The sequence below is a fragment of the Piliocolobus tephrosceles genome, chromosome 19 (genome assembly GCF_002776525.5).
Source record: "Piliocolobus tephrosceles isolate RC106 chromosome 19, ASM277652v3, whole genome shotgun sequence".
In the NCBI taxonomy this organism is placed as follows: domain Eukaryota; kingdom Metazoa; phylum Chordata; class Mammalia; order Primates; family Cercopithecidae; genus Piliocolobus; species Piliocolobus tephrosceles.
In genome coordinates, this window is record NC_045452.1 from 23,517,470 (window position 1) to 23,540,588 (window position 23,119).

Here is a 23,119-nt window from a genome sequence, read left to right on the forward strand (position 1 = left end):
AGATTGTGTTGCCTTTTTTTTTTGAGACGGAGTCTCACTGTGTTTCCCAGGCTGGAGTGCAGTGGCACAATCTTGGCTTACTGCAGCCTCCGCCTTCCAGGTTCAAGTGATTCACCTACCTCAGCCTCCCAAGTAGCTGGAATTACAGGCATGAGCCACCGTGCCCAGCTAATTTTTGTATTTTTAGTAGAGATGGGGTTCACCACGTTGACCAGGCTGGTCTCGAACTCTGAACCGCAGATGATCCACCACCTGACCCTCCCAAAGTTCTGGGGATTATAGGTGTGAGCCACTGCACCTGGCCAGTTGTATTGACTTTCATATTACCATGAATGGTGATTATTTGAAAAGTTGTCTGAAGTCATTATAGCAGTTGATTTCCTTAGCCACTTTCTCTAAGTCCTGAAAATGTTAGTAGTCTAATTTTCAGGGAGCTTTTAAATGCATGTTTCAGTTTTAACTTGAAGAACTTCTCACTTGCTAAAAATTGTTTTTTCCTCCCTCACTTTTGTTTACCCTTGCAATAGGCATCTTCCTTGACTTGATGCACCTGAAGAAACCTGGGGGCTTTGACATATCCTTGTTCTACAGAGATATCATCAGCATAGCAGAGGATGAGGACCTCAGGGTTCACTTTGAGGAATCCAGCAAGCTAGAAGACCTGTTGCGGAAGGTTCGCGCCAAGGAGACCAGGAAGCGAGCACTCAGCAGGTGTGCACTCAGCCTGGGTCACCTGCCTACACTGCCCTTATATCAGAAGCAGGCTGGGCGCAGTGGCTCACACCTGTAATTCCAACACTTTGGGAGGCCAAGGCGGGTGGATTGCTTGAGCCTAGGAGTTTAAGACCAGCTTGGGCAACATGGCAAGACCCTCTCTCTACCTGGAAAAAAAAAAAAAAAAATCAGAAGCAATGCACTGCTACACATCCCTTAACAAACCAGAAGCAATACATTGCTTTGACCTGCCTGGCTACTTAACTGTGCCACTGCCTCATTGTATTCCTCTAAAACACTTGCTTTATTTCAGGATAGCAGAAGCAATTTGCTGCTTTATCTCTGGCAAGAGCTGGCATGATATTTCTCTAAAATAACACAGCCCTCCATTTCCTGGGGGTAAACAGTTATGGTCTAAGAGTATCCTCAGCTGTACTCACTAGCACAGTAATGTGTTAATTAATCCTGGGGATACCTTCTTAGAATTGCATCATTACACTATTTTGTCATTGTGCAAACATGGAGGGTATTTCACACACCCAGAGAGTACAGCCTACTACATACCTGGGCTATGTGGTTATCCTATTGCTCTTAGGCCACAAACCTGTATAGCATATTACCATACTGTTTACTGTAGGCAATGGTATTTGTGTATCTAAATATATCTAAAGGTATAGAAAAGATACAATAAAATTGTGACAGGCCAGATGCGGTGGCTCATGCCCTGCAATCACAGCACTTTGGGATGCTGAGGCAGGTGGATCACGAGGTCAAGAGATCGAGACCATCCTGGGCTACATGGTGAAACCTCGTCTCTACTAAAAATGCAAAAATTAGCTGGACGTGGTGATGCGTGCCTGTAGTCCCAGCTACTCAGGAGGCTGAGAATCTCTTGAACCCGGGAGGCAGAGGTTGCAGTGAGCCAAGATCATGCCACTGTACTCCAGCCTGGTGACAGAGTGAGACTCCCTCTCAAAAAAAAAGGAAATATGGTATAAAGATAAACGGTATACCTGCACAGGGCACTTAACATGAATGGAACTTACAAGACTGGAAGTGGCTCTGGGTGAGTAGTGAGTGAATGTGAAGGCCTAGGACATGACTGCATACTTTTATATAACTGGCAGCACAGTAGGTTTGTTTACACAGCATCGCTACAGATGCACGAGTGATGCCTTGTGTGACAAACTTTACGACAACTGTGATGTCAGTAGGTGATAGGAAATTTTGAGCTCCATTATCATCTTAAGAGACCATCATTGTATATGTGCCCCATTGTTGACCAAAATGTTAGTGGCACATGAGTGTGCATTGTTTGCTTTATTCTTCTCTGTAAATTGGGGACAACAATACCTGCCTCATTAGGTTACTATGAAGAGTTAATGAAGAGCACTTAGAAAACAGAGCCTGTTAGGGAGCAAAAACTCATAAATGTTAGTTATTATCATTGTTGTTAAAATTGTGTCGTTCTGATTTCTTTTTTTTTTTTTTTGAGACTGAATCTCGCTGTGTCGCCCAGGCTAGAGTGCAGTGGTGCGATCTTGGCTCACTACAAGCTCCGCATCCCGGGTTCACGCCATTCTCCCGCCTCAGCCTCCCGAGTAGCTGGGACTACAAGCACCTGCCATCACACCTGGCTAATTTTTTGTATTTTTAGTAGAGATGGGGTTTCACCATGTTACCCAGGATGGTCTCAACCTCCTGACCTTGTGATCCGCCCGCCTCGACTTTCCAAAGTGCTGGGATTACAGGCGTGAGCCACTGCGCCCAGCCTCTGATTTCTTATAAACCTGAGACCAATAGAAACCAGATTGCTAGATTCTTTTTTTTTTTTTTTTTTTTGGAGACAGTCTTACCCTGTTGCCCAGGCTGGAGTGCAGTGCGGTCTCGGCTCACTGCAAGCTCTGCCTCCTGTGTTCATGCCATTCTTCTGCCTCAGCCACCTGAGTAGCTGGGACTACAGGCGCCCACCACCACATCCGGCTAGTTTTTTTTGTTTTTTTAGTAGAGACGGGGTTTCACCTTGTTAGCCAGGATGGTCTTGAACTCCTGACCTGGGATTAAAGGCCTAAGCCACCGCACCCGGCATGATGGGTCTTTATTCTTCAAAGCAGAGGGAAGGGATCCTAGAAAAATAGAGACGAGGCCAAGCATGGTAGCTCACACCTGTAATCCCAGCACTTTGGGAGGCCATGCGGGTGAATCACAAGGTCAGGAGTTCAAGACCAGCCAGGCCAACATGGTGAAACACCATCTCTACTAAAATAAAAAGAAATTAGCTGGATGTCTTGGTGGGTGCCTATAATCCCAGCTACTTGGGAGGCTGAGGCAGGAGAATCACTTGAACCCGGGAGGCAGAGGTTGCAGTGAACTGAGGTCAATGACGCCACTGCACTCCAGCCCAAGCAACAGTGTGAGACTCTGTCTCAAAAAAAAAAAAAAACAAAAAAAGACGAGACAACCAGTACAGGACTTACAGGGCTATTATGATTAAATGAGAGACTAGCTGTGAGGTGATTGGTATAGTGCTGTGCTTAATACAAACTATCATTTTATTATACGGGTTGAGTGTTTCTAATCTGAAAATCCAAAATTAGAAATGCTCTACAATCTGAAACTTTTTTGAGCACCGATGCTCAAAGGAAGTGCTTATTGGAGCATTATGGGTGTTAGATTTTTGGGTTAGGAATATTCAAACAGTAAGTACATAAAATGGAAATAGTCCAAAAAAAAAATCTGAAACATTTTTGGTCCTAAGCAAGCATTTTGCAAAGGGATACTCAATCTGTAGTACATTCTTTGTCATTATTTTAAGTAGCTAATATATTGTGGCATAGATTCTGAGGTGGTATTATAGCAAATTCGATTGTATTATTAAAAAGCATATTTATATTTTGAGAGCTTAGGATTATTGGAGAGAATAAAACAGTGAAGCTTTGGTGTTACGAGGGAATTTTAGAAAAGTGCAGTCTTTAAGTTCATGCTCTTTCATTTTTCACTCCCTCAGGTTAAAGCTGAAGCTCAACAAAGATATAGTGATCTCTGTGGGCGTTTATAATCTGGTCCAGAAGGCTCTCAAGCCTCCTCCAATAAAGCTGTATCGGGAAACAAATGAACCAGTGAAAACCAAGACCCGGACCTTTAATACGAGTACAGGTGGTTTGCTTCTGCCTAGCGATACCAAGAGGTCTCAGGTAGGTAGAGATGCCTTTTGTTGTTGTTGTCTTTGAGACCGGGTCTCATTGTGTTGCCCATGCTGGAGTGCAGTGGGATAAGCATGACTCACTACAGCCTTGACCTCCTGGGCTCAAATGATCCTTTAGTCTCAGCCTCCCAAGTAGCTGGGATCACAGGCGTGTGACATCACACCCAGCTAATTTATTTATTTTTTAAGAGACTGGGTCAACTGGGCACAGTGGCTCACGCCTGTAATCCCAGCACTTTGGGAGGCCAAGGTGGGTGGATTATCTGAGGTCGGGAGTTCAAGACCAGCCTGACCAACATGGAGAAACCCCATCTCTACTAAAAATACAAAATGAGCTGGGTATGGTGGTGCGTGCCTGTAATCCTAGTTACTCAGGAGGCTGAGGCAGGAGAATCGCTTGAACCTGGGAGGCAGAGGTTGCGGTGAGCCGAGATCACGCCATTGCGCTCCAGCCTGGGCAGCAAGAGCGTAACTCTGTCTCAGAATAAAAGAGACATGTCTCACTATGTTGGTGTCAAACTCCTGGTCTTAAGTAATCCTCCCACTTTGACTTCCCAAAGTGCTGGGGTGCTGGGATTAAAGACATTAGCCACTGTGCCCGGCCTTTATTGATTGATTGATTGATTGATTGATTGATTGATTGAGATGAGAGCTCACTATGTTGCTCAGGCTGGCCTTGAACTCCTAGGCTCAAGCAGTACTCCTGCTTTAGCCTCCTAAAGTGCTGGGATTATAGATGTGAATCACCACACCTAACCCAAGCTGGGATTATAGATGTGAATCACCACACCTAACCCAAGATGCTTTCTTACTGAATTTTCTCCCGCTGAAGAGTTAACAAGGAGGAGAGACATTGATCAGGCTGACCAGTTAAATAACTTTCATATGTGCATCTTTCCTTTTCTTCCCCTTCCCTTTTCTTTCTCCCCTCCCCTCCCATCCCCTCCCATCCCCTCCCGTCCCCTCCCGTCCCCTCTCGTCCCCTCTCCTCCCCTCCCCTCCCTTCCCCTTTTTTTGTTTCTCAAGTGAAGCAATGGGAGTGGAAAAGGAACAAAGAAATCTGTAACTGGTTGTGATCAATTAGTTATAAACACCACTACACTTGAATGAACCACGTGCATCTTCTTGCTAACCTGTTAAAACACAAAGACTTAACTCTTTGGGACTGTGGCGTCTGGATCAGTGATATTTTGATAGCTAGAAAGTTAAACTGGGCCAGTGTCTGAAAGAGATATCAGTGAAAACCTCACCCCTTCATCACTCAGACTGATGCTGTCAGTCTAACAGTCTTGCCTCAGGTACAATAGCATAAAATACTTTACAGTTAATTAAGGAGATGAGGAGTTAGGGAAAGTATGAAGTGTGACATGAACTCGTTTTTTTAGGGAGATAATTTATTTTTGCTAGTGATATTTTTCCTGTGCCTTAGGATGGCATACATTTCCCTTTCTGCATCTGAAAGACGCAGGACACAGAACATTGTCTTTCCTCATCCTCTTACCTTTGCTCAGTCTATAGAGAGATTTAACATTGAAAGTTAAAATTGAATGAGTCATCCTTCCTTTATGCAAAATGTGAAAGAATCTGAGATTTTACATAAGTTTAGGGCCTATAAGATGACTAAAATACTAGTTTTGATTCAACCCATGAGCACAAATTCAAGCCAGAGAGTTTTGCCCTACTCTTTGAAGGAGAAAGAGACAAGAAATTTTCTCTTCCGTTTTGGAAGTAACTAATTTTTTATATTGATTTATTCATAGGCAGTAGGTCTCTGGTCACTGAGTTTCTTTCTTGATCCGGTATGTTTGAAAAAACCTTGAGTTCTTCTTTTGTTCATAAAACCCAAATTTGAATCTGGTACTAAGCTGTTATTAATCACATATCCAGGATCAAATACAGACATCATTGGATACGGTGGCTCATGCACTTTGGGAGGCTGAAACAGGAGGATCACTTGAACCCAGGAGTTTGAGATCACCCTGGGCATCATAGCGAGACCCTGTCTCTACAAAAAAACTAAAAATTAGCCAGGCATGGTGGTGCACAGCCTGGGGAAGAGTACAAAAAAAAAAAAAGATATATATGTATGTATGTGTGTGTGTATTTCTTTCTCTCTCTCTCTCCCCAAACAATATAAATAATAATCTTTGCAGTAGTGCCATCATGGTTCACTGTAGCCTCAACCTCTTGGATTCAGTTGATCCTCCCACCTTAGCCACCTGGGGTGGCTGGGACTACAGGCTCATGCCACCACACCTGGCTATTTGTTTTTTTGGTAGAGACAGGATCTCACCATGTTACCCAGGCTGGTCTTGAATTCCTGGGCTCAAATGATCCAGCCTCCTTGGCCTTGCAAAGTATTCGGATTACAGGCATGAGCTACTGTGCCCTGCCTTGGAAGTAGAGCTTACATGTGTGTGTCTCTGCCTATCACATTGAGACCTAGCACAGTACCTGACATAGGTCCTCTCATTTAATAAGTAGATGTGGTTTGGGCTGGGCATAGTGGCTCACACCTGTAATCCCAGCTACTCAGGAGGCTGAGGCAGGAGAATCACTTGAACCTGGGAGGCAGAGGTTGCAGTGAGCCGAGATCATGCCACTGCATGCCAGTGACATTGTGACAGAAACTGCATCTCAAATAATAATAATAATAATAAATAAATAGGTTTAAGTATGCTTTGTGTGTCAGGGATGGTGCTGGGAGGTCAGTTCATTTTTTTTTTCTTTTTTTGGGTTGGGGGAATAGAGTTGCTCTGGTACCCAGGCTGCAGTACAGTGGCACCATCTTGGCATACTGCATCCTCGAACTCTTGGGCTCAAGCGATCCTCCAGCCTTGGCCTCCCAAGTATCTGGGACCACAGGTGTGTACTGCTGTGCCCAGCTTTTAATTTTTTTATACAGATAGGGTCTTGCCATGTTGTCCAGGCTGGTCTTGAACTCCTGGGCTCAAACAGTCTTGCCTCAGCCTTTCAAAGTGCTGGGATTACAGGCATGAGGCACTGCACCCAGCCTATTTTATTGTTTTTGCAAAGAGGAGCTCACTCTGTTGCCCAGGTTGGAGTGCAGTGGCTATTCATAAACACAATCCCACTCTAAAACAGTTTAAACATCTACCTCTTAGGATTGTTACAGAAGATAAAGTAGTTGACATGTAAAGTACCTACAGTCGCTCAATAAATGTAAATTCCCTGTTGGAGGAGGAGGATATGCCAGGCGAGCCATCTTCCTGCTCCTTTGAAGAGAGCTGATTTTAACTTTGCTAGTGTCATCGTCTTACAGTTATTTTGCATCTCCATGTAGCCTTCCCATGTGATCCTTGTTGTTCTCCTTCAGATCTATGGGAGTCGTCAGATTATACTGGAGAAAGAGGAAACAGAAGAGCTAAAACGATTTGATGATCCAGGTTTGATGCTCATGGGTTTCAAGCCGTTGGTACTGCTGAAGAAACACCATTACCTGAGGCCCTCCCTGTTCGTGTACCCAGAGGAGTCGTTGGTGATTGGTAAGTAGCGTGGACCATGGATGAGTGACTCTAACACACAGTGCAGTTTATGGAGCAGCGCTTTATAAATGGGCACTGCTTGGACACTGTGTAGGAGATGTTAATAGAGTATGTTGAAAGTGTTTCAATCTCTGCCCGGTGCAGTGGCTCATGCCTGTAATCCTAGCACTTTGGAAGGCCAAGGCAGATGGATCACGTGAGGTCAGGACAAGCCTGGCCAACATGGTGAAACCTCGTCTCTACTAAAAATAAAAAATTTAGCCAGATCTGGTGGCTTGCGCCTGTGATCCCAGCTACCTGGGAGGCTGAGGCACGAAAATCACTTGAACCTGAGAGACAGAGGTTGTAGTGAGATGAGATCACACCACTGCATTCCAGCCTGGGCGATAGAGTGGGACTGTCTCAAAAAAAAAAAAAAAAAAAAGTGTTTAAAGCTCAAATTTTGGAAATGTGGGAATAAAGAAAGTTTAACAGATTTCTTTTTTTTTTTTTTTGGAGATGGAGTTTTACTCTTGTCACCCAGAGTGGAGTGCAATTGTGCAATTTCGGCTCACTGCAATATCAGCCTCACGGATGAGGACTGTCGAATTTAGCTTTATAAATTTTTTTTTAATTTACTTTTTATTTATTTATTTATTTATTTTTGAGACAGAGTCTCGCCCTGTCACCCAGGCTGGAGTACAATGGCGCGATCTCGGCTCACTGCAACCTCCGCCCTCCTGGTTCAAACGATTCTTCTTCCTCAGCCTCTCCAGTAGCTGGGATTACAGGAACCCGCTACCACGTGTAGCTAATTTTTGTATTTTTAGTATAGATGGGGTTTCACCTTTTTGACCAGTCTGGTCTCGAACTCGACCTCGTGATTGACCCATCTCGGCCTCCCAAAGTGCTGAGATTATAGGTGTGAGCCACTGTGCCCGGCCTTATTTATATTTATATTTTTATTTTTGTTGTTGTTGTTGTTGTTGCCCAGGCTGGAGTGAAGTGGTGCAGTCTCGGCTCACTGCAACCTCCGTCCCATGGGTTCAAGCGACTCTCCTGCCTGAGCCTCCCAAGTAGCTGGGATTACAGGTGTACGCCACCATGCCCGGCTAAATTCTGTATTTTTAGTAGAGATGGGGTTTCACCATGTTGGCCAGGCTTGTCTCAAACTCCTGACCTTAGGTGATCCACCCGCCTTGGCCTCTCACAGTGCTGGGATTACAGGCCTGAGCCACCACGTCCAGCCTGGAATTTAGCTTTTTAAAAACAGTTTCCCATGTAATTCTTTGAAGCATCAGATGAGAGAGCAAAAAGCAAACAAAACCAAAATAAGCCCACAACTTTTTCTCTAGTGTTGGAAATTAAAGAGGATGTGAACCTTGCCATTGTGTTTATTTGTGCAGTCTAGACCCTTTCTTCCTCTGTGCTACAGCTCATGAACACCCCAAATTTGACTTAATTGGTTTTCATTAGTAACTGGGGTCATGTCATTAACCTAGTGTCAGTAAAAGTGAATTGACATTAATAATTTACTTTTTTTTTTTTGGAGACAATCTCACTGTGTCACCCAGGCTGGAGTCCGGTGGCACCATCTTGGCTCACTGTAGCCTCAAGCTCCCAGGCTCGGGTGATTCTCCCACCTCAGCCTCTCGAGCAACTGAGACTACAGGCCCACACCACCACGTCCAGCTAATCTTTTGTATTTTTAGTAGAGACAGGGTTTTGTTGTGTTGGGCAGGCTGGTCTCGAACTCCTGGGCTCAAGCAATCCACCTGTCTTGGCCTCCCAGAGTGCTGGGACTGTAAGCGTGAGCCACCTCACCTGGCCAATAATTCACTTTCTTTTTGTTTGTTTGTTTGTTTGTTTGTTTTGAAACAGTCTTGCTCTGTTGTCCAGGCTGGAGTGCAGTGGCGAGGTCTTGGCTCACTGCAAGCTCCGCCTCCTGGGTTCAAGCGATTCTTCTGCCTCAGCCTCCCAAGTAGCTGGGACTATAGGCACGCACCACCATGCCCAGCTAATTTTTGTATTTTTAGTAGAGACGGGGTTTCGCCATATTGGCCAGGTTGGTCTCAAACTCCTGACCTCGTGATCCGCCCGCCTGTACCTCCCAAAGTGTTGGGATTACAGGCATGAGCCACCATGCCCGGCCATAATTCCCTTTTTTAAGTGGAATGTTTGCGGCTTCTAAATCTCTTACTCCTTTTAAAAATTTTCCTTTCGCTGTCTCTGCTGCCCCCGTTTTCCCCTCAGCTGGGGGTCCGCCAACCCTTACCTGTTGAGATATTATAAGCCCTTTAAAGGCTTGGTGTGGTGGCTCATGCCTGTAATCCCAACACTTTGGGAGGCTGAGGCTGGAGGATCAGTTGAGCCCAGGAGTTGGAGACCAGCGAGGGTTACTTAGAGAGACCTTGTCTCTACAAAAACTCTCAAAACTAGCTGGGTGTGGTGGTGCATGACTGTAGTCCCAGTTATTCACGAAGCAGAGGTGGGAAGATTGCTTGAGCTAGGGAGGTCAAGGCTGCAGTGAGTTGTGATTGCAGCACTGCACTCTATCCTGGTTGACAGAGCGAGACCCTGTCTCGAATAAATAAATAATAAAATAAGCCCTTTAAAGAAAATGGAAGAGAAACTGTAGGGCTAAAAGAGAAGAAAGGAAACCTTTTTAGGAGGCCGGTCACTGGGCTTTTTGTTTTCTAGGGAGCTCAACCCTGTTCAGTGCTCTGCTCATCAAGTGTCTGGAGAAGGAGGTTGCAGCATTGTGCAGATACACACCCCGCAGGAACATCCCTCCTTATTTTGTGGCTTTGGTGCCACAGGACGAAGAGTTGGATGACCAGAAAATTCAGGTGACTCCTCCAGGTATGTGGCAGACATATTTCCAGGGTTTCTGAACCTTGCCCATACTTTGGAATCATCCATGGGCTCCTATTGCAGACCTACTGAACCATAGTCTCTGGGAATGGGGCTTAAAAATGTTTATTTTTAAGCTTTCTTGGGTGAATTTAATGCACAGACAGGTGAGGCCACTAAATATGGTTATGGGGTGCACAGCATGCGCAGTCATACAAGGCTGATCTGCAGCTGGGATAGAAAACTGTCTGCTTAGGGGACTGTTTGCAGGTTACTGACACAAGTTCTTGGGACCTCACTGCCGACGCCTTTCTTTCCAAAGCCATTGTTTGACACCCTTGTAATGTCTAATGTTTGGTTTAGTTCCTGTACAAACCAACCATGGGGTTTACCAAGATAGGTATAGCGGAAAGACCATGGATTTTAAAGTCAGATTTGACTTTATCTTGTGCTTATGTGTCTGGAAGCCTGCTTGCTTTTGTTTTGGGCCCATCTCTGCTGCTTGTTAGCTGGTCAACGTGGGCAAGTAATTTAACCTTTCTATTTAATATTTCTTAACTACAAAGATGGGGGTTCTGGAGCACCTTTCCCTTGGGGTGGTTTTACATTTAAGATGAGTTACTGTAGTTTTAACTTTGATCCTCAGCATGTTCAGGAGTGCTCAGTTACTAAGCTATTACCTCTCGGCTCCAAATTCACCCTTTTATGCTCTGCACTGCTGAGGCTGAGATGATCCAGACCTAATTTCATCTTTCACAGCTGGCTCTCAGGCTGTGTCTATAGTGGGTGCTAGAGGGAGACCAAAGGGCAGAGGAGAGGTGAGGGACTTGCTTCTTCCTGTTTGCTCAGTGTGGTCAGCATTGTTAAAGGCTTTCACCTGGTAGCAGCAGTTAGTTACAGGGCCTAGATTTTTTAGTCCTTCCAGAACCAGCCAGTAATTGAACTAAAATCAGCCTGTTAACCCTTACCTGTTTCATTTATCATGTGGTAGAGGGTAAGGAAAAAAGGGGCGAGGGTGAAGCTCAGAGGAGGCCCCCATGGAGCTAGGATTTAGCCCTCCAGGGAGGAGGCACTGTCCAGCTAGCTCTGGATGTATCAAAAAAGCTAGAGACTGGAACCAACTGCTGCCAGGTAAAGGGTCTCTGCTGGGGCAGTACAGACAGGAACAGTAAATACAGGAGGGCCACAACCACAGTTTTGCTTTCTGCAATTTCAGTTACCCATAGTCAACTATGGTCCAAAAATTTTAAATGGAAAATTCCAGAAAAACTTTAAAAGCGCAATTCCCACCTGGGGCAGGAATCATCCATTTGTTAAGCATCTTCCCACTGTAAATGCTACCCACAGGTTAGTCACTTAGTAGCTGTGTTGGTTATCAGATTGACTGTCAAGGTGTAATACGTATTACAGTGCTTGTGATCAGGTCACCTTATTTAATAATGGCCCCAAAGCACAAATGTGGTGCTAGCAATTTGGATATACTAAAGAGAAAGTCATAAAGTGCTTCTTTTAAATGAAAAGATGAGAGGTGTTGACTTTAATGAAGAAAAAAAGATCATATACTGAGGTTGCTAAGATATACGGTAAGAAGGAGTCTTCTATCCACAAAATCGTTAAGAAGGAAAAAGAAATTTCATCTTAGTGGCCGGGCATGGTGGCTCACGCCTATAATCCCAGCACTTTGGGAGGCCTAGCCAAGTGGATCACGAGGTCAGGAGATTGAGACCATCCTGGCTAACACGGTGAAACCCCATCTCTACTAAAAGTACAAAAAATTAGCCGGGTGTGGTGGTGGTCGCCTGTAGTCCCAGCTACTCTGGAGGCTGAGGCAGGAGAATGGCGTGAACCCAGGAGGTGGAACTTGCAGTGAGCCTAGATCATGCCACTGCACTCTAACCTGGGTGACAGAGCAAGACTGTCTCAAAAAAAAAAAAAAAAAAGAAATTCATCTTAGTTTTCTTCCTTCCTTTTTTTACATAAATTGAGACAAGGTTTCACTGTGTTGCCCAGGCTGGTCTCGAACTCCTGAGCTGAAGTGATCGTCCTGCTTCAGCCTCCCAAGTGCTGTGCTTGCCGACATGAGCCACCATGCCCGGCCCAAGCTGGTTTTGCTCTTGCACCTCAAACTGTAAAAGTTACTGCCACAGTACATGAGAAGTGCTTAGTTAAAATAGAAAAGGAGGCCAGGCACCGTGGCTAATGCCTATAATCCTAGCACTTTGGGAGGCTGAGGCAGATGGATCACTTGAGCCCAGGAATTTGAGACCAGCCTGAGCAACATGGTGAAACTCCTTCTCTGCAAAAAAATACAAAAAATTAGCCAGGTGTGGTGGCGTTCACCTGTAGTTCGGCTACTTAATAGGCAACTTGAGTCTGAGAGGTAGAGGCTATGGTAAGCTGTGATCACACCACTGCATTCCAGCCTGGGTAATAGCAAGACCCTGTCTCAAAAAAAAAAAAAATGAAGGCTGGGCGCAGTGGCTCACGCCTGTAATCGCAGTCCTTTGGGAGGCCGAGGTGGGCAGATCCCCTGAGATCAGGAGTTTGAGGCCATCCTGACCAACATGACGAAACCCTGTCTCTACTAAAAGTACAAAAATTAGCTGGGTGTGGTGGCGCATACCTGTAATCCCAGCTATTCAGGAGGCTGAGGCAGGAGAACCGCTTGAACCTGGGAGGCGGAGGTTGCAGCGAGCCGAGATTGTGCCATTGCACTCCAGTCTGGGCGACAAGAGTGAAACTCCATCTCAAAAAAAGGAAAAGAAAAAGAAAAAAGCATTAAATACTAGATGTATGAATGTACAACATGGACAGAAACATGTTTCAATTGATGGCAGTCAGGTTTGGTACTGTCGGAGGTTTCAGGTATCCTCCGGGGGTTCTTCAAACATATTCCCCAGGGATAAGGGATCTACTGTATACAGGAAGGGGCACCCCTCCTCCCTTGCAGTCCTCTGGAAAATGCAGAGGGAGTCTGTTAGGCAGATAATAACAAAAACCAGCTGGGGAAGTTCGAGAAATAGGGCCTACAGGGCCCCGGCCCCAGCACCGCAGGACATAGGAGGAGTTTGGAGCTGAGAAACAAGTGACTGCAACACTTGAAGTCAAATCAAAGAAAATTTATCTCCCTTCTTAAGGCTTCCAGCTGGTCTTTTTACCCTTTGCTGATGATAAAAGGAAGATGCCCTTTACTGAAAAAATCACGGCAACTCCAGAGCAGGTGGACAAGATGAAGGCTATCGTTGAGAAGCTTCGCTTCACATACAGGTGAGTCAATCTCAAGCCTTCTGGAACTGCCTCGGGAGTTGAAAGTCTTATTAAAAATTTAGCTTGGGCATAGGCCAAGAGAATGGCACTACTCTTCAGCAAACTGACAGATTACTACTTGTTATTAATAGTTTTTTGAAAGCCATATAGATAATGGAAGCTTTTATTATATTGGAGACTCTGGGATTTTCTGGTTGCTGTGTTGTGCTATACTTAGCCAGATTAGTTGGTTGAACAAATTCAAAAAAAATAGCGGGATTCTTAGTCGCCCTTCTCCTTGCTTGTGTGTGTTATTCCACAATGAGCAAAAGTAAATAAATCTGGTGTAAATTGTTACAGGCTTAAAAAAAATGATTAATTCAAGTCATTCCCTCTCACATATATAGTAGACCAACTCTCAAAGCCTGCATAATGGCACATTAAACATAATTGTTTTCACATAACATTTAAAAAAATTTTTAATTATTATTATTTTGAGACAGGGTTTGTCACCCAGGTTTGAGTGCAGTGGTGGTATCGTAGCTCACTGCAGCCTTGACCTCCCTGGGCTCAGGTGATTCTCACATCTCAGACTCCAGAGTAGCTGGGACCATAGCCTTGCACCACCACGCCTGACTAATTTTTGTATTTTTTGTAGAGATGGGGTTTCACCATGTTGCCCAGCTGGTCTCAAACTCCTGTGCTCAAACCATCCGCCCGCCTCAGCTTCTCAAAGTGCTGGTACAGGCGTGAGCCAGGGTGCCCAGTCAGGTTTGCTTTTTAAATTGACTTGAGACGAAGTCTGGCTCTGCCATCCGGGCTGGGGTACAGTGGCATGGTCATGGCTCACTGCAGCCTCGATCTCCTGGACTCAGGCAGTCTTCCTACCTAAGCCTTCTGAGTAGCTGGGATCACAGGCGTACACCAGCATGCCTGGCTGATTTTTAAATTTTTTGTAGCGACAGGGTCTCACCATGTTGCCCAAGCTGGTCTCGAACTGCTGAACTCAAACATTCCGCCTACCTTGGCCTACCAAAGTGCTGGGATTACAGGCATGAGCTGCTGCACCTGACCTCAACTGTTTTACTTGGGGTGTTTTTCTCAGCTAACCCCGGACCCGTAGTATCTCAGGTGGTTTTATTTATTCTTATTTTTTCAATGTTTAAATTGTCATGTTTCAATTGAGTTATATTATTGTTTTAACAGAAGTGACAGCTTTGAGAACCCCGTGTTGCAGCAGCACTTCAGGAACCTGGAGGCCTTGGCTTTGGATTTGATGGAGCCGGAACAAGCAGTGGACCTGACATGTAAGGAGGTTGAATCGAGTAGTTCTTTTCATGGGAGGCTTTCTTACTGGTTCCACTCTGAACCAGTAATTTAGGTGCATTTCCCAGTACTCTTTAAACACTTAACCTCATTGCCCAGACCCCCTGTTTTTGGGAGCTTTTCTAGACCAGCTTAAACAGCCAGGGAACAGATTTGACTGGTTCTGTAGTGAGAGGAGGAGAGTGCCAGGCTCCTGAGACTGCCTCTGAACTAAGCCACTCTGTGACTACCTGCTAGTGAAAGTTAAAAAATAATGTAAGAGGCCCAGCATGGTGGGGCTCACACCTGTAATCCCAGCACTTTGGGAGGCTGAGGCAGGTCAATCACGAGGTCAAGAGATTGAGACCATCCTGGCCAACATGGTGAAACTCTAGCTCTACTAAAAATGAAAAAAATTAGCTGGTTGTGGTGGCGTGGGCCTGTAGTCCCAGCTACTTGGGAGGCTGAGACGGGGATCGGTTGAACCCAGGAGGTAGAGGTTGCAGTGAGCCGAGATCGCACCACTGCACTCCAGCCTGGTGACAGAGCGAGACGCCGTCTCAAAAAACAAAACAAACGAGCAAAAATAATACAAGAGGAAATGAGTGGTGGATTTGGGTTTAGAATCCAGTCACTCCCGGCCTACCTCTGCCTCCTGGGTTCAAGCTCTTCTCGTGCCTCAGTCTCCCGAGTAGTTGGCCCCCGCCCAGCTGATTTTTGTATTTTTAGTAGAGATGGGATTTCGCCATGATGGCCGGACTGGTCTCAGAATGATCTCTTTTACATTAGACAAAATAGCCCCAGTGTTAAAAGCGGAAGAGTTATTGGACCATTGTTACTGTGGTGCCTGCTTAGCTGTATCTGGTGGAAGAAACGTTTTGAGCGAAACGGCCCATTTCCTCCTTTCAGGCCTTAGGCAAATTCAGAAGTGGTGGCCTAGTGCCTAGCAAGGTAGTTTAGGGCACAGGCTTTGGAGGTGACTGATGTCTATTTGAATCTCAGCTCTGCTGCTTACTAAATTGAGTAGCTTTGGGGATATTACTTAATCCCTCTGAGACTTGGTTTCATTTTTGGTAAAATGTGGATAATGATATTGTTCTTAACAAGGTGTTAACAAAATGTAGGCCCTGACACTCAGTAAGTGCTCAGAACACAACCATTCTCTTTAGTCCACAGCTATTCCATTCCCAGGGTCTCAACTCCTTACGTTCTGGCATCCAGCCCTATCAGTTCATGGAAAGTCCTGTTTTCTCTCCCTACTTTTATTTTCAAAACAGTTAGCTTGGCTGCCCTAATTTTCTTTTCTTTTTTTTTTTTTTTTTGAGACAGAGTCTTGCTGTTTTCCAGGCTGTAGGGCGGTGGTGTGATCTCGGCTCACTGCAACCTCCGCCTCCTGGGTTCAAGCAATTCTCCTGCATCAGCATCCTGAGTGGCTGGGATTACAGGTGCTTGCCACCGCACCCAGCTAATTTTTTTTTCTGAGACGGAGTCTCGCTCTGTCGCCCAGGCTGGAGTACAATGGCATGATCTCCACTCACTGCAAGCCCCGCTTCCTGGGTTCACACCATTCTCCTGCCTCAGCCTCCCAAGTAGCTGGGACTACGGGCGCCTGCCACCACGCTCGGCTGATTTTTTCGTATTTTTAGTAGAGATGGGGTTTCACCCTGTTAGCCTGGATGGTCTCTGTCTCTTGACTTCTTGATCTGCCTGCCTCAGCCTCCCAAAGTGCTAGGATTACAGCATAAGCCACTGTGTCCAGCCTGCCCTTCTATTTCTTATAACCTAAATGACCCAGGTTTCTATCCTCAGCCCTATCTTCTGTGCCTTCTTGTTTTCTTATCCACTCCCAGAACCTCAGTTGCCACGTCATGGCCGGGTCTCCAGCCCTGTCCTTTCTTCTAAACTCTTGGCTGGAACCTCCACCAACCTGGTCAGTGTCTACTGTAGGACCTGGATATCCTTCTGCTCAAACATCTGAACCTTTGACTCTTTCCTCTTTTACATCCCTCAGTCTTTTCTAATCAAATGCCTGTATATTTCCCTCTAACACCAATATATGCTTCTTTTTTAATATTTACTAAAGACTGGAAGTTGTTTTCCCACTCTCTTCTCAGCTTTGTGACACTGTACCACTAGGGTTTTCATCCTGTGCCGGTGGAAACCCTCCGACTCCTTTCCTGGACCTGCTTCCCTTCTTCCACAGGGCTGCTCTGAGTGACTGAGCCCCACCTTCCTCTCACATTCCACTTCTCCCCTGCTGCCCTCAGCAGGTTACACTGGCAGTTCTCAAAGCGTGATCCCTGGACTGGCAGCCTCAATGTCACCAGGGCATTTGTGAGAAATGCAAATTATTGAGCCCTCTCCCAAGCTGATTGAATCTGATGCTCAGGTTGGTGCCCAGAAACTTGTGGTTTTCTTTGTTGTTGTTGTTTTGAGACGGAGTCTCCCTCTGTCGCCCAGGCTGGAGTGCCGTGGCACGATATCAGCTCACTGCAAGCTCCGCCTCCTGGGTTCACTCCATTCTCCTGCCTCAGCCTCCCGAGTAGCTGGCACTACAGGCACCTGCCACCACGCCCGGCTAATTTTTTTGTATTTTTAGTAGAGACGGAGTTTCACCGTGTTAGCCAGGAGGATCTCGATCTCCTGACTCTGTTATCTGCCCGTCTTGCGTCTTGGCCTCCCAAAGTGCTGGGGTAACAGGTGTGAGCCACTGCGCCCGGCCAGAAACTTGTGTTTTAACAAGTCTTCCAGGCGGTTCTAAGACATGCCACTACTATTTTTTTTTTTTTGGACACGGAGTCTGGCTGTGTAGCCCAGACTGGAGTGCAGTGGTGCAATCTCGGCTCACTGCAAGCTCCGCCTCCCGGGTTCCCACCATTCTCCTGCCTCAGCCTCCCGAGTAGCTGGGACTACAGGTGCCCACCACCACGCCCGGCTAATTTTTTGTAGTTTTAGTAGAGACGGGGTTTCACTGTGTTAGCCAGGATGGTCTCGATCTCCTGACCTCGTGATCCACCCGCCTTGGCCTCCCAGAGTGCTGGGATTACAAGCAGGAGCCACAGTGCCTGGCCTATTTTGTGTTTTTATTAGCAATTGGGTTTCGCCATGTTGGCCAGGCTGGTGTCAAACTCCTGACCTCAAGTGATCCACCTGTCTCGGCCTCCCGAAGTGCTGGGATTACAGGCATAAGCCACTGTGCTCAGTACTTTTTATTTTTAGTACTGAGCATCGGCTGGACCTCAGTGCATTAATTAATTAATTAATTAATTAATTTATTTGAGACAGGTTCTCACTCTGTCTCCCAGGCTGAAGTGCAGTGATGGGATCTCAACTCATTGAAACCTTCGCCTCCCAGGCTCAGGCAATTCTCCTGCCTCAGCCTCCCAAGTAGCTGGGATTACAGTTGCCCGCCACCATGCCTGGCTATTTTTTGTATTTTTTAGTAGAGATGGGGTTTCACCATATTGGCCAGGCTCATCTCGAACTTCTGACCTTAGGTGATCCACCTGCCTCAGCCTCCCAAAGTGCTGGGATTATAGGCATGAGCCACTGTGCCCGGCCTCTCAGTACTTTTAAAACTCTATAGATGATTCCCAGGTTGGGAGCCAGTGCTCTTGCAGAGGTTCCCATGATGTGGAACAGGAGGCTTCTGATGCAGCAGGAGCACAGTTGGGCTCCAGCATTGTGCCATCTTCTAGTTACACCAGCAACAGCTCCCCTCCGTGCTTGGCAAATATGGGCATGTGAGCTGCCCATCTCATCACCCTTGCCCTTAATGTGACACAGCTCATGTCAGAAGCTTGATTTAACCATACAGTTGTAAGCTAACAAAAAAGGAAACAAAAATACGATCTTTCCTCCAAAGTTACCTTTTCCTGTCATACTTGCTCCCCCTGTTTCAGCCAAGTCATCTCCCCATCCCACTCCTGTTTTTCTTACGTTCTGGTATCCAGCTCTGTAATTTCAGTTAAACAATAAATCCTATTGTATCAGTAAGTCCTGCCAGTTCTGTCACTTCTTACGTTTATGGGTCCTCTGACCCACACCCCACTTCACCTGTCTCTCTTACCCTCTTTCAGTTCACCCTCCACGCAGCTATCGGGGGGTTCTTTGGATAAGGCCTGATTCCTTGGCAGGCATTCAAGCTTCTATGACCTCACCATGCCCATCTTTCCCACCTCTCTACTGGCCCTGTCCTTAACACCCTACCTTCCACAGCTATATGTCACCTACTGTTTGTCACCCGATGCCTTCTGCTGCTTATCTTTCACCATCCCTCCTGTGTTACAGTGTGCCTGTATGGTCGCTTCTTGCCCAACTCCACTGCATCGTTTTTATCCACCTCCTCACTCTCACTGGGCTGTGAAGAGTGAAACCCCGTCTCTACTAAAAATACAAAAAAATTAGCCGGGCGTGGTGGCGGGTGCCTATTGTCCCAGCTACTCAGGAGGCTGAGGCAGGAGAATGGCGTGAACCCGGGAGGCGGAGCTTGCAGTGAGCCGAGATCACGCCACTGCACTTGAGCCTGGGTGACAGAGTGAGACTCCGTCTCAAAAAAAATAAAAACTGGGGACAAATTTACCTATCCTATAGGTTGTTAGAAGGAGTAAATAGAGTAAATTTAAAGCATTTACAACAGTGCCTGGCGGTAGTATGTGTGATTACAGTAAATGCAGGTGTTGGAAGGTACTTGGTAAATGCTGGAAAGACCTTTCCTTAGACCCCTCCCACCCCAGCAGTTAGGTGCTCTGTCTTCTGGTTCTTAGAGAGTTGGAACTGGACAGCAAGCTGGGGCTCGTGACTCACCAGGCTACTCTTCTGTGTTTTGATTTTCTAGTGCCCAAGGTTGAAGCAATGAATAAAAGACTGGGCTCCTTGGTGGATGAGTTTAAGGAGCTTGTTTACCCACCAGATTACAATCCTGAAGGGAAAGTTACCAAGAGAAAACACGGTGAGGAGCTGAATGTGGACATGTGGGCTATTTTAAAAAATTGCTTTTATGATGGTCTTATCACAGTGGGCAGTATCCTTTCAGAAATATCTATTCACACACTACTTAAAATGACTTTTATCCAAAAAACAGGCAATAACAAATGCTGGCAAGGATGTGGAGAAAAGGGAGCCCTCACACAGTGTTGGTGGGAATGTAAATTAGTACAGCCACTATTATGGAGAGGAGTTTGGAGTTTCCTCAGAACGTAAAAAGTAGAGCTACCATATGATCCAGCATGCCATACGATCCAGTATATATCCAAAAGAAAGGAAATCAGTGTATCAGAGAGAGATGTGCACTCCCATGTTTACTGCAGCACCATTCACAGTAGTCAAGATTTAGAAGCAACCTGTGTGTATCAGCAGATGACTGGATAAAGAAAATGTGGTACACATACACAGTGGAGTACTATTCAGCCATAAAAAAGAATGAGATCCTGTCATTTGCAATAATATGTTAAGTAAGCCAGGCTCAGAAAGACAGATATTTGCATGTTCTCACTTATTTGTGGAATCTAAAAATCAAAACAATTGAATTCATGGAGATAGAGCATAGAAGGATGGTTACCAGAGGCTGAGAAGGGTAGTGGGTAGTGGGGCATTGGGGGGTTGGTGGGGATGGTTAAAATAGAATGATTAAGATCTATTTGGTAGTACAACAGAGTGACTAGAGTCAGTAATTTAATTGTACATTTAAAAATAACTAAAGGAATGTAATTGGAATGTTTGTAACATAAAAGACAAATGCTTGATGGGATGGATACCCTATTTATGCTGATGTGATTATTTCACATTGCATGCCTGTATCAAAATACCTCATGTACCCCACAAATATATATACCTACTATGTACCCACAAAAATTAAAAATGAAAAAATTTTAGAAAAGAACTGTCTATACAACCATACGTATTTATACATACCAGCATACATATTTCAGCACAAAATGGAATAATAATCACATTGTTTTCTAGTTTGCTATTTTTGATACTCAGCTATATATGTTGCACAGTTACTTATATCCGCACTTACCTATCTCATTTTTTAAAAAATGAGGCTGCAGAGTAGTTCATTGGATAGATATACCAGGTTATTTAACCAGACCTGTATTGACAGGTGGATATGCTGCAGTGAACATGCTTTTCCATTGTGTACTTGTGTGAATAGATCCACAGGATACTTTCTTGCAGTGAATTGCTTCCAAAACAGTGATAGATTTACCCTCTATCCAAGAAGGAGTGAGAATGTTTTCCTGTACTCTCACCCTTCCAGGGCTTAATTTTTTAAATTTACAATAAAAATGATACAGAAGTTGGCCAGGTGCGGTGGCTCACACCTGTAATCCCAGCACTTTGGGAGGCCGAGGTGGGTGGATCATGAAGTCAGGAGTTCGAGACCAGCCTGGCCAACGTAGTGAAACCTCATCTCTACTAAAAATACAAAAATTGGCCAGATGTGGTGGTGGGTGCCTGTAGTCCCAACTGCCCGAGAGGCTGAGGCAGGAAAATCCCTTGAACCCGGGAGGCAGAGGTTGCAGTGAGTGAGACCATGCCATTGCACTCCAGCCTTGGTGATAAGAGCGAGACACCGTCTCAAAAATGACACAGAAGTTATGTCCTTTTTTTTTTTTTTTAAGACAGTCTTGCTCAGTCACCCAGGCTGGAATCCAGTGACTCAGTCACAGTTCACTGTAGCCTCAACCTCCTGGGCTTGAGTGATCCTCCAGCCTCAGCCTCCTGAGTAGCTGAGACTGCAGGTGCACACCACCATGGCTGGTTGATTTTATTTCTTGTAGAGCCAGGGTCTCACTATATTACCAAGGCTGGTCATGAACCTGTAAAAGGTTTTCGAAGGAAGGAAGGAATGACTTACCCAGAGTGAGCAACAGTTTTGATGGCATTCTTTTTGATGGGTAAACTGATGGCATTCACACTACTTGTAATTTCCTCCTAGGTGAGATCTGTGTTTTATTTTGCACTTTAAATGAAGCTGCCTTATCGAGATAAGTCTTCCCCATGGTGTCCTAGGCTGGCATCACAGCTTTATGGTTAATTGCAGCCCAGATTATATGAGGGCCCCCGTGCCATGTAGCGGGATGCCACTTGTAGCATTTCCAGTCACTCCCTTCTGACCTTTTCCCCCAGATAATGATGGTTCTGGAAGCAAAAGGCCCAAGGTAGAGTATTCAGAAGAGGAGCTGAAGACCCACATCAGCAAGGGCACGCTGGGCAAGTTCACTGTGCCCATGCTGAAAGAAGCCTGCCGGGCTTACGGGCTGAAGAGTGGGCTGAAGAAGCAGGAGCTGCTGGAAGCCCTCACCAAGCACTTCCAGGACTGACCAGACACCGTGCGTCCAGCTGCCCTTCCACAGTGTGGCCAGGCTGCCTGGCCTTGTCCTTAGCCAGTTAAAATGTGTTTCTCCTGAGCTAGGAAGAGTCTACCTGACATAAGTTGAGGGGCTTTATGTTTTTGAGGCTTTCTGTTGCCATGGTGATGGTGTAGCCCTCCCACTTTGCTGTTCCTTACTTTACTGCCTGAATAAAGAGCCCTAAGTTTGTACTATATACCGTTCTTCCGTGTGAAGGAGAAAGGTGTGTATGCCTTGCATCCAAAACTCACTGGCCGTCACTTAGCTTAATTTTCTCTTTCCTTGGGAACACTCATCACCACAATGGAAACAAAACAAGTATCAGCAGGGAGGGTGAGAGTGACGGGTCAGGGCAGGTGAAGGTATTTTGGAAATAAGAAGCCCTAGCAGGATTATATTCTTATCCCGTCCTCTAGCCTGTTTTTCTTTAAATGTGTCATGTTAAGGTGTAATCAGATTTCTGAAGCAGTAAGAAGGTAACACTTTTAGTTCTGGGGCCATTTGGTTCCTGAGTAAACAGCAACTCCCTCTCATTGCATTCCTCTTAATGCGACATTAAGTCTTGCAAAAATATACCCATTTTCTGTTGCCATGAGAATTTGGGTTCCAGAATAAGTGAAATGAAGAGTTATTCCTCTTGTGTTTCGGGGGAGCTGTAGGAAGTTCAAGAAGATGAGGAAAGGTCCTAATATTTAAGGAAGGGGAGGAGGACAGGAGTGTCTTTTACCTTTTTTTCCTCTACATCCCTGCTCTGTTCTCCCTGTCTTCTGAAGAATTATCCTGAAGGAAGGAAGGAGAGCATCTGGAATTGTTGATCTGCTTTTAGGATGTGAGTAAGGGTTTGCAGGTCCTGTGTCCTTCAGGACTAGGATGAGCAGCACTTCGAGGAAGAGAGTGTAGGAGGTGCCAGATTACTCCTCTTAAGAGATTCTCAGCTTTGGATTCTTGGCTCA

At 45.6% G+C, this 23,119-nt stretch overlaps 2 protein-coding genes across 7 annotated transcripts in view; both read left to right on the forward strand.

Moving 5' to 3' along the window:
• XRCC6 (X-ray repair cross complementing 6) overlaps positions 1-22,362 on the forward strand; it is a 38,615-nt gene extending 16,253 nt beyond the window's left edge. The window contains exons 6-13 of the mRNA XM_023221870.2: positions 528-711; positions 3,722-3,908; positions 7,257-7,425; positions 10,105-10,266; positions 13,395-13,524; positions 14,710-14,810; positions 19,646-19,759; positions 21,943-22,362. Of these exons, the coding sequence (XP_023077638.1) occupies positions 528-711; positions 3,722-3,908; positions 7,257-7,425; positions 10,105-10,266; positions 13,395-13,524; positions 14,710-14,810; positions 19,646-19,759; positions 21,943-22,136 (1,241 nt within the window). The 3' untranslated portion in view covers positions 22,137-22,362. The remainder of the gene's footprint in view (positions 1-527; positions 712-3,721; positions 3,909-7,256; positions 7,426-10,104; positions 10,267-13,394; positions 13,525-14,709; positions 14,811-19,645; positions 19,760-21,942) is intronic.
• SEPTIN3 (septin 3) overlaps positions 1-23,119 on the forward strand; it is a 429,247-nt gene that overhangs the window by 70,310 nt on the left and 335,818 nt on the right. The gene's annotated exons all lie outside the window — the stretch shown is intronic.